A 19,278-nucleotide genomic window follows, 5' to 3' on the forward strand; every position below is an offset into this window, starting at 1 on the left:
TGGCCACGATATAAATTGATGAGTTCTTTTAAACAGTGCTCGTGTTACCCTCCTAACAGCTTTCAAACCTGTAGTCCTTCCTACATTGAAGCGATCGCAGATAGATCTGCAAATATAAAAACTGTTGAGAAGTAATTTTACATGATGTTAACTTTAAGTCTATAGGTTATTTGATAATCGAAACTGAAGTTTTTGTGTTTCTGGTTCGAGGCTTCCTTTAGATTGATTAAGCCTGTATGTGTACGAGCATCTTGTCCAAGATAATAAAGCATACATTCTTATCTCTGTAACCAGTAAAACCTGTGTAAATTATTGAAATAAATTCAACAAAAACAATTAAAAGTTAATCGAAATACTTGCATATTAAGTAAAAAACATAATACACATAATATGCAATTTAATGAAAGCAATAATCGTACCTATAAAAATCCATTGTAGTCATGTTCCACAAGGCAATAAAAAATTGTTTTCTAGGTGAAATTGTTTCATATCCTTTTGTCTTCTGCACAAGATCTTCCGAAATTATATGCAATACTTATTCGAACGTTGCTCGTTTTAAAAAACAAGATATTTAATCTAAAATGACTTTTAAAATCGTCATTCGAATAGAGTTCAATTACGAATTCAACATTTTGCATGCAAGGACGTAAGATGCGTTTCCGTTTTTTCTTTAATAATTCCCATTCTTCATCAGAACTCGAATCACATTCTGAACTAATTTCTTTCAACAATAATATTGCAAAACTAGCAATGTTTTCCGCCATGTTTTAGCATTAACAACGTTCAAGATAATCGTTCCGCTTGCCTGTTATGCTTATGTTAGTGGCAGCTAGGGGAATGGATAATCAAGGCATTGAGAGCATGAGCGTTGCGAACATTAGGTCGAACGCACCCTTGATAACGCGTGGTGAGGGTAGTTTCCGATAGCTATAGCTGTAGCTGTCGGCAATTACTCCCACTTTTCCCCCACAACGCGCTACGCGTTGGTAGTAGTGTTACCAGATCTGAGCCGCGCAACGTCACGCACACAAAAGCCGAGCGACGTACGTGTGCGCTCGGCGTTTCGGCTACCTTCAGACGTAGTAAAGTCACTAGATTTACAAAGTACCGCAATCCATAAGACTCAATGTATAAGGATTTGGAGCCAAAATGGCGTCGAAAAGCGTAAATAGTGCTTTTTCATAATGTATATCTACATATTAACTGCAATGTATCTAATCTAAGATCTGTTGTGTAATGGTGTAATCTGAGATCTGAGAAATGTTTATGAAATAAAACGTATCACTGATTGCAGGAGTGATCCAAGTAATAATCAAAGTTTTTTCATTAGATTAAGAGAATTTAAGGATAATGTTTTAATATTTCCAAGTATAGAAATATATAACATTGTATACAAATGTGAGTTATTATTTAGAAGAAATGAACATAACTCTCTAATAAGTTAAAACCTATAGAGTACAAATGTTTTTAAATAATTGTTGCACAAACTTTATACCATCTTGCTACAATATTGTTTATAAACTTATTAAAACATTTGTTATAGCACGCATCCACTTTACTACTAAAAAAAGGAAAATATTGATATTACGGAATCAAATACACATAGTAGTAGAAGCGTTGCTATGAAATCATATGTAAACAAGAACAATCATAAATAAAAACACTGATTAATATAATTTATGATTTTCCTTTTTCTTTACAAAATACATTCATACGTTTTGAATGAGCCGCTTGTTGGAGCCAAAATGGTGGAATGATTGCGGTACTTTATAAATCTAGTGATTTTAAGACGTAGTAGGAGCAACTCCCTCTCGCTGTATGATTCTCGTTTGCTTAAGCTGCGTTCGCAACTTAAGCACTTAACGCTCGCAACGCTCACGAGCATCGTTTGTCCTTGTTTAACATTTGATAAACGACAAGGATGAAATGATTCCACGAGCGTTGTGAGCGACAAGTGGAACGCAGCCCTAAGAGCGTCTCCATTTCATTTTATCACACGTTGATAATGCTATATACATATACAATAAATAATTATATATGTATATGTAATCTGGAGACACGGTAGTGTCTCGGCGCTAAGCCAAGCGCAGCGACACTGCCGTACTTCCTTTACGCGAACCGACGAGTTGCGGCAGATATTTATTACGAAAATCTATTATATTTTTTGTATATAGCATTTGTAGTATTAATATAAATGAACAAATATTTAATACGATATGAATAATTTTTTCTTAATACAAGTATAGCGTATTGTATAATAAATCATCTATGAATATGAAACGAATATGAACTTATAGAAAATATTAAGTCATAATATTATATTCATAATCTTACATACAAAAAATATAACAGATTTTTGTAATAAATATTACATATATAAGGGTGTTAGTTAAGTATGTTGCCATACTCAACACAGCGATTCTTTGGTTTATTTCAAGTAAAAAAGTCCATATAGACATATGTCCTAAACGGCTTAGTTTCCGAAATAAAAAAATTTAAACGTATAATAATAATCTGTTTATTTGAAAGAAATACAGCTTGAACTAGTCAAAAACTAGTCAAAAACAGAAAAACAAAAACACACAGGCTTTAGTTCTTCTGATGAAATAAAACAATTAGATGAATTGTTGAAAACGTATGTATAAGCTAACTGACCCGCGGCAATATCAGAACTGAAGTCTATTTTTGATTTTTTAACTTTGACTTTGTCACTTTGTTTATGGTTGTGTGAATGGTAACTCACGTGAAGCAAGGCATATTTATGCAGGAAGAATCGCCAACGCAATTTACCGTTTCGTCAAACATTTGCGAACATTCACCTGTATTTCGGAAACTAAGCCGTTTAGGACACATGTTTATATGGACTTTTTTACTTGAAATAAACCAAAGAATCGCTCTGTTGAGTATGGCAACATACTTAACTAACACCCTGTATATAATTATTTATTGTGTATGTGTATATATATATATATATATGTATAGCATTGTCAGCGTATGATAAAATGAAACAGAGATTTTTTCGCTCTTGGGCGAGCAAGAATCGTACAGTGATGCGGGGTCTACAATAGAAGTCGTAGCGATCGTAGGGTCTTAAGTCATAGAAAATTGACCAATCACAGTTGATTATTCTTCTCATATTCGACTGTGATTGGTCAATTTTCTACGATTTAAGACCCTACGACTGCACTATAAGAGGGATGTTCCTATCATGATGTGTGTGTGGGTGTACTACGTCATGATTCTACTGCGCCTGAAGATAGCCGAAACGCCGAGCGCACACGTCGCTCAGCTTTTGTGTGCAATATGTATGACCTCCATGGATACTAAAAGAATAAAAAGAAAATAAATTTTGTTATCTTATCTTCAACATTTCGCGAAATTATATTACTGACAATATGATTCTAAATGCGGACATGAGACCATATAACAGAGAAGAAGACTTTTTGTATTCATCATGGATAAATTTTCAGTAAGAGAATTAATTAATTTTATTTAATACATTCCTTTACCAAGTCTAAATGCAGTATTAAAATTTAATTTATTAATAATAAAGTATTTATAAATTAATTTATTAGAAATTACTTTTTCAAATTATAAGATTAAATTAGGTTAAGTGATGGATTAATGTACACTGTTAGAAATGTTTGTGAATTTATAATATCCCTACAATAAAAATGTGCTGTAAATTTACAAATTATATAACATTTTGTTGTGATTTCACAATATTTGTAAATTTACAATAGAAATTTGTTGTGAATTTACATAACTGACTTACCGTGCTTGCGTATTAGATTTGGATATACTTTACCACAAAATGTTGTAATTTCACAATACAACTGTTTAAATTTACAGCACATTTTTGTTGGATAAAAACTTCCAATACTTTTGAAAGTTTACAACAGAAATTTCTGACAGTATATATGGTAGTAACTTAAAGTATGAATTTTTTCCTTTTTTTAGGTTTTTAATTTTTTCTAGATATTTTAAATAAAACAATATGTTACTGTAAAGAGGAATATGTTGCTTATTATTAATTTTAAATGATTTATTAATATTACCAGCAAATCCCATGTGGATATTGTGAATAGCATATCATTATGAAAATATATTAGAACATCGTTATTTTAAAGAATACGATGAAATTATACATTTTGTACACATTGATGAGAATTTTGTAGCTATTATTGATATAATATATATTTATAATGTATTATATGTATATTATATGAAACGTTATTATCAAACTTTCTGTTGCAGTACAAAAATCAACTGACTGTAATACTGAAGATATAGAATCATCGTAATCCCAAAGTGTTAATCCAAAGCTTAATGATTATCTCATAATTGCAGTCATGAGATTTGTTCGCCTTGATTGCACCCTTTGCACTTGAATTCTAGTGAATTTATCAGGGTAAAAGAACTTATACTAATTCATTTACTAATTCACTTACATATTTAGAACCTCAGTTAAGAGTTAACCGTGAATTGTGGAATTGGGCCTTAGTTATTTGTTCAAAACAACTCGAACGTCCACATACATGCATAAATTTATTAAAATGGCGTAAGACAGAAATATTGGTGAAATATTAGAAGGAATAATAGATATAATGGATGATGAAATACTTTTATCACCAGTTCCAGTACCTCCGTACATATTATACTATGATGGTATGTAGAAATGGTACATATCAGTATTCACATATTTATTATATAATTATTATATAATTTCACTAAATATTTAATATATTTATTGAATCAATGACTAAATCATAATTTTTGTCTTTTTGTTTAAATTTTAGATAACGAAGTATTAGACTTTTTACGATTAGGATTAAGAGGAATACAATGTATTCACCATATAAAAGTTAATAATTACATCGAAAATACTGTTCAAAATTATTGAAAATGTATTGGAGATGTTGTAGATAATTCTCATTGCAAATTTTACAACATCTCCAGTTTTTACATCTTTGCAAGGTATTTCATTATTTATAGTAAATAGGGGAGAGTGGTCTAAATCGGATCGTGTTCTAGGACCTTTTTAATTTAAATGAATACGGTTAAGCAGATTTGCATACTATTTATAACATAAAGTCTTTATAAGACACCGAACATGTGATAGCAGTTTGACAGTTCTCTGTCATAACATTCATAAAATAAAGGCAAATATGTATTTTCAGCCGTGCGAAAATTTAAAAAAAAAATCCTTGTAAATCATTATTTAAAAGGTGTTAAAAATTTGAAAAGTAATTGATTTAAGATAATTAAAGAGTGTAGAATTCAAAAATATCAAGTATTTCGTGATCACTTTTGCGGTTTATTGTAAAATTTGTTCCAAAGTTCGAAATGACCCGTGTCCAAATCGGACAGTACAGTGAATAACTTATAGGCTTGGTAGTACTGGTTATATGTTTCTTTAATATAGAGAGATTGTATATGTGTAATTCATAAATTAATTATTTAAAGGTATATGGTGTAGTTACGTTTATTTAAATCTATTCAACATTACAGAATATGCAGTATCTTGGTCATGAAAGTGCAGGATATCGAGATGTAGCTGATCGGTTTGATATTACAATTAGTACATTGTATGAAATTTTAACAAGAGTAATAAACTTTTTAATACGGTTGGCTCCACAAGTTATAAAATTTCCTACAATGCAAGAAAAAGAAGAAACAATAGCACATTTTCTCCAACAAAAACAATTTCCTGGAGTTATTGGTATAATCTACTTCTATGGTGTATTATTTATTTTGTTGTGTTATATTATTTGTAAACATTATATATAAATTATCATATATGCATCAAACTTAAAATTACTTTTTTAGGTGCTGTAGATGACACGCACATCCGAATCGATAAACCGACACAAGATCACGACTTATATATTAATAGGAAAGAGTTTTTTTCAATACATATGCAGTGTGCAGTAGATCATAAACTGAAAATTTTAGACGTGTTCATGGGATATCCCGGATCTGTACACGATGCAAGGGTTTTTCGGGAATCTCATTTGTATGAATGTCTTCAGGAAATCTGTCCGAGTTAGTATAATATACACAAAATATATGTATTATTTTATTTAATTTAAGTATTTTAAGTATTTTACTTCATATAAAGTATAATAAGATTGTCACATAAAAATGGACTCTTATCAGCCTTTCTTTTTTTTAAATATATTTTTTATATCAAGAGTCCTTGTATGTATTTTTCTAATATTTATATACTTTAACATTAAATTATATAAAAGTATGTAACATGTACATAAAATAATTAAAAATATTTTAGAAGGGTCTTACATACTTGGAGACAGTGCATACCCTTGCTTGGAAAACTTAATGGTTTCATATAGAGATAATGGACATCTAACACGAGCCTAGAGAAATTTTTATTATCGCTTGAGTACGTGCCGTGTAGCTGAACATGGCATTGGTGTTTTAAAACAAAGATTTAGACAACTTTATCACTTAAAGCTTCGAAATATTGTACGTATGGTACAAATAATACATGCTTACTGCGTTTTACACAATTTGGCAAGCATATGCGATTTAGGATTATTCGAATCTTCGTGTCATCCAGATAATTATCCCGATCCAGAAGCCGACATTATTGAAAATAATTATGATGAAATCATTCCTGGAATTGAACGTGGTCGCATTCTACGGGATGAGTTGTGTCGACAATTAATTAATTAATTGCTCATTAAGTATTATATAAGAGTAAAAGTAAAGTATTAAGTAAAGTATTGTATTATTAAGTATGTATTTTTAAATATTATTAAGCATTAAGTATAAGGTGTGTGTGCGTGTGCGTGTGCGTGTGCGTGTGCGTGTGCGTGTGCGTGTGCGTGTGCGTGTGCGTGCGTGTGCGTGCGCGCGCGCGTGTGTGTGTGTGTGTGTGTGTGTGTGAAGATATATATGTATGAAAAATGTGAAAAAAATGAGACATACTCGTAAAAAGATAGAAGATAATATACACATCCATCAAACAAAATTCAAGACATATTTTATATGTTACATAGAAACACTTCTTATTTTTTGTATACATATAAATTTATTTTCGTATAATATACTTTATAATAAATTTAATTATTTGATAACATTCTTTATTTAAAAAAAATACATAAAAAATATATTTTGTAATCACAGAAGTATTGATTACAGCCAAGTATTACTAATACTAATTCATTACAAATAAATCTCTCTTATGAGCAAGGATAAATTTCTTCAAGAACTTAAGTAGTATTTGAATTAGAAGTACTGCTTTATTTTTAAAGGGACTTTATATTACTACTTACTAGGAACTATAGCACCCATTTTACGTTAATAGCATTTTTAATAATCAATTAAATATTTTACATGTTCTAAAAACAAACATAAACTTTTCAAACAAATCAATGTTGAATATTTGTACCATTAGAAAAATTATTAACAAACTGAATTCAAAAACTTTAAATATAAGAGTATTATATAATGTAACTTACGAGATCTTATTATTAAAAATTGATAAAACTAAACGTATATGTTTAATACTATGTATATTATAAACTATATCAAACTAATAATTAAAATGCAACAAGCATCAAGATAGCATCAACGAAAATTTCTTATAAAGTGGCATATATAATGAACTAATGGATAAACGTATAAGTTAATTAAACATTTAGATCGTAAGCAATATGTTCCATACTTTTCGCAATTTCTCTGAGAACTCTAATGCTTTCATCTCTTTTAGCATTCGATGTAATCCATTGCTTCTTTGCGGAGTTAACAAAATTTTCTTGAGTTTTTTTAATATTTCTAAATTCTTTTAGAATCTGCATTTGTATGCTTTCATTGTGTTGTTTATCATTACTTCTTTCAGAAATATATGTATCCTGAGCTGCGTTCCGTTTCACGCATGATGCGCATGATGCATCTTTTATCCTTGTTATTCACCGAATGTTAAACAAGGATAAATGCGTAAAACGGAACGCAGCCTAGAACAGCTTGACATTTATTTACATATGTATTAGCTGTGTTTTGTCGTGTCCTATTTGTAGGAGTTTGTAATTCATTTATTCTTATTTGGTTAACAGAAGTGACATTATTTGATGGACCGGGATTATTTTCTAAGTCTTCATAAGTGTCAGTTACATTTATTGTTTGTTTTTATATGTTTATTATTGTTTGTTATTGTATGTTTATTATTGTTTCAATGATTTAATTTTATTTTCAACTTGTAATGGAGTTACATGTAATGGATAATTATTATATCCCATTTCTTTTGCAACTTGTTTCTATAATAGTTTGTAAGTTTTTATTTTCCTTGTACTTACAAGCTCTTTCTGGAATTTATATATCCAACAACAATTTTGTTGATGCATCATTTCAATACCATGATGAAGTTGTATTTACGGCATTTTGATCATTTTGATAATTTTTATCATGTACATCGTGTCCATCATATACATCGTGTCCATCATGTTCATTGTATCCATCATATACATCGTGTTCATCATTTTCATCGTGTCCATCATGTACATCGTGTCCATCATGTACTACATCATGTTCATCATTTTTACTTTGTCTGTTATTATATTTTTTTTTCTTGATTTAGGAAGGTCTATACAAATTAGTGTTCCATCAAGATTGAAGTTTAAAGTAACAGCAGAGAAATTTATTTCATTCCTTAGGAATTTTAATTGTCTTCCATCTGCATAAAAAATGTTACAAGAAAGAAATACAATGTATAGATATATCATTTTATTCAAAATATTCATAATATTTAACTCTGTCATATTTAACTCTATCAATCTGTGACTCTGTCAAAATAACTTCTTTATTTAAAAAAAATCTATATATATATATATAAAGATTTTACGGAAGAAAATTATTGAATGTTTATCAAAGAAATTTGTTAAACTGAAAGTATCAAACTAATGCTTTTAATTAAACTTTTTCTTAAAATATAATTGTATCTCTTTAATTGTATGTCTTTAAAAATAAACAAATTATTTTAGGTAGCAGAATTAAATGGAACTCTCTGTATATTATTACAGATAGCAAAGTTAAACATGTTTTTTGAAAAATATTTGTAATACCTTCAATTATGCAGTTTACACATTCATTTGAATCTACTTTTATATTTCCTAAAGTGTCCAGTTGTAAAAATCCACGTAATATTGCCATCTTATTGCAGATACGAAAATGCTTAGTTATTACAGATATGTAAATACGTAGTTATTGCAGATACAAGAATGCTTGATATAATGCTTATAATTCAGTCAGCTATAAATAGCAATAAATTATTAATAAAGATAGTATAATAATTTGTAGACAACAGAATCTGCTTGATCAATTATATATAATAGGGGAACCTGGGGTATAAGGGTTGTAGTTAGATTTTTTCAAGTTTTAAACACATTAAAGATAAATAAATTAACTTTGTTATATATTAAAATATTTTTTGAAGTATTTACTATAAGGAAAACTTAAGTTTTACTGCAAAAGTATAGATTAACAGGACGAAATTATTGTTTTGTGAGAGTATGTCGTAACCTCACTATGTCATTTATGCAGGGCATAATGAGGCACCACAGAAAACTTGTCTATTTTTAAAAAATTAATATTGAATATTGCTTAAAAGTGACTTAGAACATATAATGTAAGTAAAAATACATTGTTGCACTTTTAATTTTTAATTTTTTATTAATAATTCTATATGTGATGCTGAGTGATACATTATACAAGGTATACTGTTATTATATTGAACATAAATAAAAATGTTTAAGAAGATAACACAAATAAAATAATTCTCATCATTTTTATCTACACTTGCACATGAATCATAAACTCATTTTAAACATAAAATAACACCAGTGCACCATTATGCCTCGAAGTACATAAATTTACTTTAGATAATATAAAATATCACAGATAATCAATATATTTATATAGATTTTACTAAAGTAACAAGAAAAGATTATATAATAAGATAAATGTACTTATGACAATAAAAAATAGAATTTTGTTCTTGCTTACCTTATGCGAACATACCAAAGAATCTGTAACTCATTCGCGGACAGTAAAGCGAACACATTAAACAATTTTTAGCAATTTTCAGGTAAAAATAATATGACAACTAATAACAATATATAATAAGATACATCTAACAGTAACTATTGTCTGACAATTCATTACATATTAGCATATCTGTAAAAAGATATCGAATACATCCCATTATACCCCGTGGTTTCATTATATCCCAGGTTTCTCTATAAATTAGCAAAGCTCTATAAAATCAATTATAATATAAGAAAGGAGCATAAGGAGCCAACATACCAGTTGTTGCAATTAATCTTCATAAAATTCTTATAGTATAAAAATGCTCCTTCTAATTGGGAGGGAAGAATCATCCTCATTTAAAATTACAGTTAAATTTTAAACAAACGATACATTGTAAACACTGCAACACACAAATTGACGCGCCATCAAGATGTAAGGAACATAATTTTAATTATATTTTGTATAATAATGTTAATTATTAGTTGCTACTTTCAACGTTTTGTTTAAAATATAATTTAACTTTAATTTTAAATACTGAGGATGACTTCTCTCTCTCTCTCTTTCTCTCTCATTTAAAGGTAAAATGTTTATTTTGTTATATTTCATAAGATAAGAATTTTATTAAGATAATTGCAATTAACATAGCTAACATTGGCTCTTTATGTTTTTTCTTTTTATTTATTAGAAGCTCTATATTAAAATTATCAATAAACTTAATCTACAAAAACTGTAAGAGGCGCTAATTTAAGAGGTTATGTATTACATTTATACTTTCCACCCTTTTCATTCTATTTACCATTTTAACGTCCATTTTTGTACATTTTACTCTTCCTCAAAACCAAGGGCAAAAAGTGTTGCTTAAAGTATAACTGCACTGGTAACACGAACAGCGGTTATGACATCATGTCCGGCAACAAAAACGAGTTAGTATACACTTAGTGCAAAAGTGCAAAAAGTTCATGCAACACGAACAAACCTATAGATCTTCATTATATGATCATCGATTAAATACAGGGTGTTTCTTTTTAATCTAGCCAAGCGAATATTTCAAATGCTGTTGAGTTTATAGAAAAATGTGTCAGACAAAAGTTGTAGAGTGCGGAGGGGGACACAAGATAGTGACCTTGAGTTTTTGATGAAGGTCAAACTGAAGGTTTATTGTGGAAATTTAGCAATTTAAGCAAAGATGTATCTCATACGGTGACATTTTATGAAACATATAGTATGAGTAATTCTGTCAAATCATGTAATCAACCGATACTTCTTTCTTTTGTAATGACTGAAACGTTGCCTAAGGACGAGCTCAATACGATGTAAGAATGCAATAATAGCAACGTACGAATGTAAATGAACAATGACGCCCGCGTATATTCGAGATTACGTTCTTAGGCAACATAAAATGGATTTTCATGAAAAACGTGTCAGACAACTTTAACGTAGAATTTTATGCTCTTTCAGAATATGCAATGAAAAATACTACATTCGATTAAAAAAATCAAAGACAGGGGGTAATCACTTAATGTAATCGTGGGACAGAATCTTCGAAATCATTATAAAATTCATATGAAATCTCTATGTATGATCCGATAATTACATATGCAACCACGAGAAATCATTGTATAATATTAAATAACATCGTATATTTTACTAAATTATTTCATATGTAGTGAAAAAAGTTATTTGTAATCAGATGAAATCATATGAAATCATGTAATCTGTGGGACCATATTTCAGCAGTGGTTACTCCCTCGATCAAAGACCATTAGGTGACGTGCTTCAAACTAAATCGTATATAATATTGCAATGAAGCATTAAATTTTACATATTATAGAAATTATTAGTAATGTATACAATTAATTATTGAAGGATTCGAGAAATTGAAAATTAAAATATTACAAATTAAAAAGCTATGAGAGTACAGTGTGTATTAGTATATTTTAAAATATTATTTTACAGAACAATAAGTAGGTTAATTTCTTTTTATTCAAATAAGAAAAGACAATTTTTAATAATCCATTTCTAATAATGTAATATGTTTGCGAAGACTGCACATGAGGCGGTTAGACTTTTGACTTTTGACTGTTCATTCACTAATGCCCGGTTTTTTAGAATTGGGATTAGAGATGACCTGGGATGTGATTGCGGATTCGAATATCAGGACTCGAACCATATTTTTTGGGCATTTCCATTATTTGAAAATAGTTTCAGAAAGGATCTTTTTTATTCCTTGATAGAATTGAAAATTTTTCCATCCTATCCTATCTTGCAGGTTTTGTCTATAGCAAATGTGAGAGCCATTAATATTTTTGTAATTTTTATGAATAATAATCTAAAATTATAGTTTTCCTTTATATATATAAATGATACGGTCTTGTATTTAAAGGAACTTTATATAAAAAAGGAACGTGTGTAGCAATAGAAATGGATAATGATAATGGACCTAAATTCAGTATTTCCTTCGTTCTAGTAAATCTTAATAGCAATGTTTGTTTCATGTGCAATGTCCTTTCATGTGTAACGTATAATGAGAATTTTCATGCTTATGATGTTATTAACACTGCCAAAGTAATATCAATTTTAGTTACTGATCTTCTAGATTACTTACTTTTGTTGTATTGTAAGGCAGCGATGTATTGTATGGAAAGCGATATGTTACATTACATCATTTACTTTAGCAAGAATACATTTAATGAAGTATTTATTTTTCATATTGTAACTTTTTTGTAAGTATTTTACAATATACCATGTAAGTGTTTTATAATAATTTTATATAATAAACTTTTACTCTTTCTAATAAGATGATTTTATTATTTTTCAGTATCTTCTTTTAATTAAAAGATATATCTATAGAAAACAGACCATGTGCACCATATGAATGACATAAACATACCAAAAAGATTGATGGAAGTAAAACCTCAAGGGCAATGACCTAGAGGAAAATCTAGGATAAGGTGGAAGGACAAGGTCTCTCGGAGAACGCATGGAGTTTGCTAGGAGTAAAGAATTTTTTGATCGATGGCTTTGCGTTTTGGCTTTAAAACTAAATTTGAACACGCTTGGTATATTAAAAAGGCTATATAATGTAGTTACAGAGCTAATAAAGTTAGTTATAATATATATACCTATGTATATACGTATATATGATCATAATATACGTATATACATTATAACTAACTTTATTAGCTTATATGTACATATATGATCATATTATAGAGACAAAATCCATATATGATTGTGCTATATATGGTCATATATAATTATGTATAATATATAAACTTTTTTCCCCGGGATGTCAATGCTGGACATCCGACCAAACTATAATTGTAACTAGCTATGCCAGAACTTGATAAAACATTATCACCCGCCAATCTGAACGATGCTGTACATTCAGAAAAATCATAATCAGCCTATAGTATCCAGATAGTAAATTTTCTTCTTCTTCGATAGCGTTATAGCTCATATCGTGGCACATCGCCTCCAGTTCCTTACTCCTAGCAAACTCCATGCGTTCTCCGAGAGACCTTGTCCTTCCACTTTATCCTAGGTTTTCCTCTAGGTCATTGCCTTTGCGGTTTTACTTCCATCAACCTTTTTAGTATGTTTATGTCATTCATATGGTGCACATGGTCAGCCCATCGTAATCGCATAAACTTTATATGCGTTGATAATTTAGGAGATTTATAAGATAGTAAATTTTATTTATGAATATATATAATGTCCCCGCGAGTGTATTATAAAAAATCGGAAGAAAAAATTTAACTCTAACCTGAAATCCATATTCAGCATGTATGATAGGAATATTGTGAAACTCGAATTTGAAATGTAATTTCTTGGAGTATAAAAATAAAGTCGTGCTCGAGATCAAAGTGAGAATATGGCCGGTATTCATAGTCAGATCTTATATTCAAGACCGTCTTAAATACAGATCTTAAGATGTCACGAACCAATCAGAGGGTCGCATTAGTGTCTTAAGACATTACTTAATGCGGGGTCTACAATAGAAGTCGTAGCGGTCGTAAGGCCTTAAGTCGTAGAAAATTGACCAATCACAGTTGATTATTCTTCTCATATTCGTCTGTGATTGGTCAATTTTCTACGACTATAGACCCTACGACTGCTACGACTTCTATTGTAGACCCCGCATAAGACAATCTTGAAATAAGAATCGACTATAAATACCGGCCTATGTCAGAGTTCTTGAAAACATGAGTATTGGCCGTAGCACAGACTCTTACATAATGCATAATGCATAGTGCATAAGGGAATCGACCAATCGAAATTCTTCTTTTCCATGGAATGGGAGGAAAGGAAAGATTCTGATTAGTTGATTCGCTTATGCACTATGCGTTATGCGTTATGCAAGAGTCTATGCTGCGGCCTTAATGGCTCCTGTACGCTAGATGCGGCAATGCTTACTACGTGGCGGAAGTTGTCAAACTAATCAATAATTCTATGTTCTTAAGTCGATTCACCTTGCAAAACTTCTAAAAATGATATAATATTACTTACGAGCAAGCGAAACATTGATTGGCCATCGTGCCAACTTCCGCCGCGCGGTAACTGTTACCGCGTTCCGTGTACATACAGGAGCCATAAAGGCTATCACACGTACAAAAATTTTAGTCGTAATCGTAAAGTCGCAAGCAAATCAACCGGTCTTATGAATACGACTAAAATTTTTGTACGTGATAGCCTTAAAGGTCATGGCACACAAAAAAACTTAAGTGATAAAACGTAAGCAGTAAGCGAATTGACCAATCACAGTAGAGTAAAGACTATAACACTAGCAGTAGCGAATCCAACATGTTGATTTCCTTACTGTTTACGTCTTACTATCTTAAGTTTTTTGTGTGCCAGGGCCCTAATACGGGGTCTACAATAGAAGTCGTAGCGGTCGTAGGATTTTAAGTCGTAGAAAATTAACCAATCATAATCAATTATTCTTCTCATATTCGACTGCGATTGGTTAATTTTCTACGATTTAAGACCCTATGACCGTTACGACTATTGTAGACCCCGCATAAGACCTGAATACAATCAATACTAGAAAATGGCTACGTTCAGCAGAGAAAACTAATCAGTTAGCGCTTAGTGATTCTTCAATATAATTCCTACACTTAGATCTAGTGAAGAACTAAAGGCAAGAACTAATCATATTAAAGAATCACTAAGCACTGACTGATTAGTTTTCTCTGCTGAACGCAGCCATTAAATGCCTAAACGATCGAAGTTGGATCTTTAATCAATAATAAGATTGAAAGACCGCTAATGTTAAACATAATACTTTAAATTAAGAAGCGCCATAACGGTCAGAACGTTAAGATGTTGAACTTTTGTAAATTCATTTAAATGAATTAATTTCAGAAATGATAATTGCGTGCCGATATGGTTGTCGGACTTTCAACGCAATCAAATCTGAAAATATTAATAATCCCCCCAAATTTCCCAACTTAAAAACTGTAATAAACTTATTGCGAAAAATAATGCCTCGGCCAGGAGTCGAACTCGGATCTCTTGCATTCCGTGCGAGCGTCCTAAGCCTTTAGACTACCGAGACCTTAGCATTATTCTTCTGGATCTTTAATGTTTAAATAGTTCAATGTGTGTTTTATTAAGGAATAAGAATGATAAATATATATATGAAGTAATAAATAATAATTACAATCTTCCTACATATATTACAAGTGTTATGACATGAGGTACATATTTCATGTAATATATTTATTGCATTTAGTGCACTGAATTCAATCTGCGCACTTTGTATGCTTTGAGCATAAATCCCGTCCGCTAAAAATGTCATTTATCCCAAAGGTGAGATATACAAGATAACAAACTAAACAAAGAATACGAAAGCAAAGCACTGTATTTTGCTATAAAACATGCTTTATTATTCCTCTACACGAGGTGCGTTCGGCAATGTAAATCTGAGATGCGAGCTAGCAGATGGTGAGCTTGATCATGTGATCTTCGAGCAAACCGAGTGCCAAAAATTAATTCTGGACGCGTCCGAACGATACAGAATTGTCATTTAACGTCATTTAAGATTATAGCAATGTTTAGAAGATCCCGGCCGCCTCAAATTTTGATGCACTCAATCGGTGCGTTTTCGCGTAAAAATAAAGATTTGACAAGAAAAAAGTGTCGCTCTGCCCTGGGAATTGAGATATTAATCATTAAAGTCGACAACTATTCAGGTTAGAAAATCTGTCACAGCAGTGGTTCACTGTTTTAAAAACACAAATTCACTATTTTAGCAGAGTATTTATTTTTTATGCAGAGAATTTGTAGCGTTATTTATGAGTAACCCTTCAACTGCGTGGAAGAGATTCGGGCGAAACTTGGCGAACGTGCGCGCCGACCAGGACCTCTAAAAAGATTATGAATTTAATTTAGGCGCGAAAATTAGCATTAGCTCTACGAGCTCGATCTTTGAAGCCAGAGTGGATTGAGGAGCTCGATTAGCTCTAGAAATGTTAATACCGAATGCAGATGAGATGACATGTAGCAGAAAGATACGAGTTGCCGATGATTTGCGAGATAAAAGAGCAAACGGATGCCTCCGATTTGCAATGTCGAACGCACCTACGTATATATCATGAAATAACCACAAGTCTTTTACACGCCCTACAGTATAAATCATTTTATGTAGATTATAACTTATGATGGTGCTAATTATTGCAGTGATAAATCGATTTAACTCACAATAATTTCATTAATATTATCAGTAAGAAGCTGAAATTAAAACACAATACTAATATAATATAAAGCATGTAACAGAGTAGTTGCGAGAAAATTACCCCCATTCCTTCTATTTTTTCTGACTTCTGTGGCGTAAATCCCAGCGCGGCGTATTTGCCGGAGTTACCCTACATATCAAAAAATAATGATACGAGATATAATAATGATACAAGATTATATCAAGTTGCATTTTTGTACGCGCGCGCGTACAATATTATTATATATGCCTTAATAAGGCATTATTACAATCGATTATGTCAAACGCTTTTTCGACACTGCACTGATTATCGAACACACTGATTATCGAGAATACCGTTGTTAACTTGACACGAAAATGCTGAGGATGACGAAAATTCACACACTTTCCTAGCGTTTTCCATATTCTCTCGACGTTAAAGATGTCTGGGCGGTTTGGCGCGAATGTCAGACAAAAGTAGTGTGCCCGATGAATATAAAAATTTGTAATTGAGCTCCAAATTGTATTTATTCAAAATTTTGGGTTTTCAAAAAATATTTATTCACAAAAAAACTGAATATTTGACGAGTATTCATATTTATTCAAACAAAATATAAACTGAAAAAGAAAGCTGCAATAACTAGTCGTTATCCCTTTACTATAACTGGCACTTTGATGTCTTTAAGTAAAAAAAAATGAATTTTATTTATTTTTGTCATTGAAGTATTCAGATTTTATGAAGGAAACTTAGAAATTTTGAAAAATATTTTAGGAAATAATATATTTTTTATTTATAAATATTTATTTGATAATCCGATATAATTCCCGTTACATCACAGTAATGTTATAAACACTTTATAAGATATCTTGGGCTGCTTTGTTCATTATGATCTGAGGAGGATTAAATTCCGAGATATATTATTTATTCTCAATAAAAATGTCTTTGTTTAATCTATAGGCTAAAAAACGCCTATCATATAAGTCGCGGACTAAGAGCACAGTGTAATTGTAGCCACATTGTTTTTATAGATTTCTGTTTCTCTTGTAGGCTTACAGGCTATGTGCAGATAATACAGAATAAAAGTGAATACGAAACGAAAATATTCGTAATCATATTAAAAAAATATTTATTCAAATGGATTCACAAGATCCCTTGAATATCCATTTTGGAAATAAGCTTTTTAAAAAGGCATGTAATTGGCTTATTGATTATTACGCCGGCGTAATTACGCCCTATGGGACACTCGATGAAATTTTAAGCGTGACGTTATAACACATTCATCACACGAAGTGAAAACAAATGTGCATAATCTCAACTAAAATGTTGGACTCTGAAATAATGTTAATCCATTTAATAAAATATTTGAGAATTTATAAATGCTCGGAAAGTACTTTGTATAAAGAAACTGTTCGACGAAAATTAGTTCAAATGTATATAATATATGAATTAATGAGAGCTGAAGAGAAGAAAAGAAATTCTGCAATTAGACGCAATGCTCGAATATTTTGGGTTAAACCAATTTTTACTATTCAAAGACGAGTGGCATAAGGGGCTAGCAATAATCTGGTGCAAGAAATGATTTTTGAAGACAGCGAAAAATTTTTCAGTTATTTTCGAATAACATCAGAAACCTTTGAAAAACTGTTGCAGATTGTTTCACCACGTATACAGAAACAATTTCTTATTCGTGAGCCAATTTCTGCTCGCATTCGCCTTCAAATCAGCTTGCGATATTTAACTCAGGAGATAGCATGATATTCATATTTAATTCTTATTCACAATATTTTTCTATTAGGTTAGAAACTGAATCGTTTTCTAAACTCTATACACGTATATGCGCGTGTGTATGTAACGTGTATATTCACCTTTAGAGTGTGTACATACGAAACAATTTAATAAGGTCAATATTTATATTTAACAATATAATTTTATAGTTTAAATGACAATATGTTTTTATTTTATATTAATTATTCTTTAAAAATATATTTACTTTTTATTGAAATAATTTTTTATTCATGTTCTAAATCTTTGCCAAACTTTTTGTTTTACTTTCAAATACAATATCTACAATTTTTTAATAATTTTTTTATTTTGTCAAAAATTACATGAAATACATCTTTAATCATTTATCCGATTATTGAATGAATTAGAACGATGCATTATGATTAAGAGTAACTCAACCGAGCAGAGAGAGGAGTTATTTTTTTGTTTTAACAGGCTTTTTTTTCTTTTTCTCTTCAGATCGATACGGCCCCAACTTTTGACGCACCATAACACCTCGCCACCAGGCTTGCATCTTAATTATGCTATGCCGCACATGATCCTCGTGCTCCTTTTGTCTTCGGAGTGTCTCCTGCTCCGCGAGGTATGTGTCGATGAATTCCTGATTATTGCGATACTGTAACAAATACCGTATCCAGTTTCACCGCGAATTTACCGACATATTTTATTGGACCCCAGTGTCTTTCTCAGAAATAAGTGTGTTTTATACGAGATTCACGGGGCTTTACGCGATCGTGTATCTTCGTAAGTAAGA

The 19,278-nt window shown here is 30.7% G+C and overlaps 1 protein-coding gene and 1 pseudogene across 1 annotated transcript in view; one reads left to right on the forward strand and one right to left on the reverse strand.

Annotated features, from left to right (window-relative positions):
* Window positions 1-5,514: 5,514 nt before the first annotated feature.
* Window positions 5,515-6,696, forward strand: LOC108721882 (putative nuclease HARBI1; annotated as a pseudogene).
* Window positions 6,697-18,939: 12,243 nt separating this feature from the next.
* The window catches only part of LOC108721883 (IQ domain-containing protein G), a 10,562-nt gene continuing 10,223 nt past the window's right edge, over window positions 18,940-19,278 (reverse strand). Inside the window, exon 8 of the mRNA XM_018446668.1 lies at window positions 18,940-19,140. Coding sequence (XP_018302170.1) covers window positions 18,940-19,140 — 201 coding nt within the window. The remainder of the gene's footprint in view (window positions 19,141-19,278) is intronic.

Source organism: Mycetomoellerius zeteki, unplaced genomic scaffold (assembly GCF_001594055.1).
Source record: "Mycetomoellerius zeteki isolate Tzet28-1 unplaced genomic scaffold, Tzet1.0 scaffold188, whole genome shotgun sequence".
Lineage (NCBI taxonomy): Eukaryota > Metazoa > Arthropoda > Insecta > Hymenoptera > Formicidae > Mycetomoellerius > Mycetomoellerius zeteki.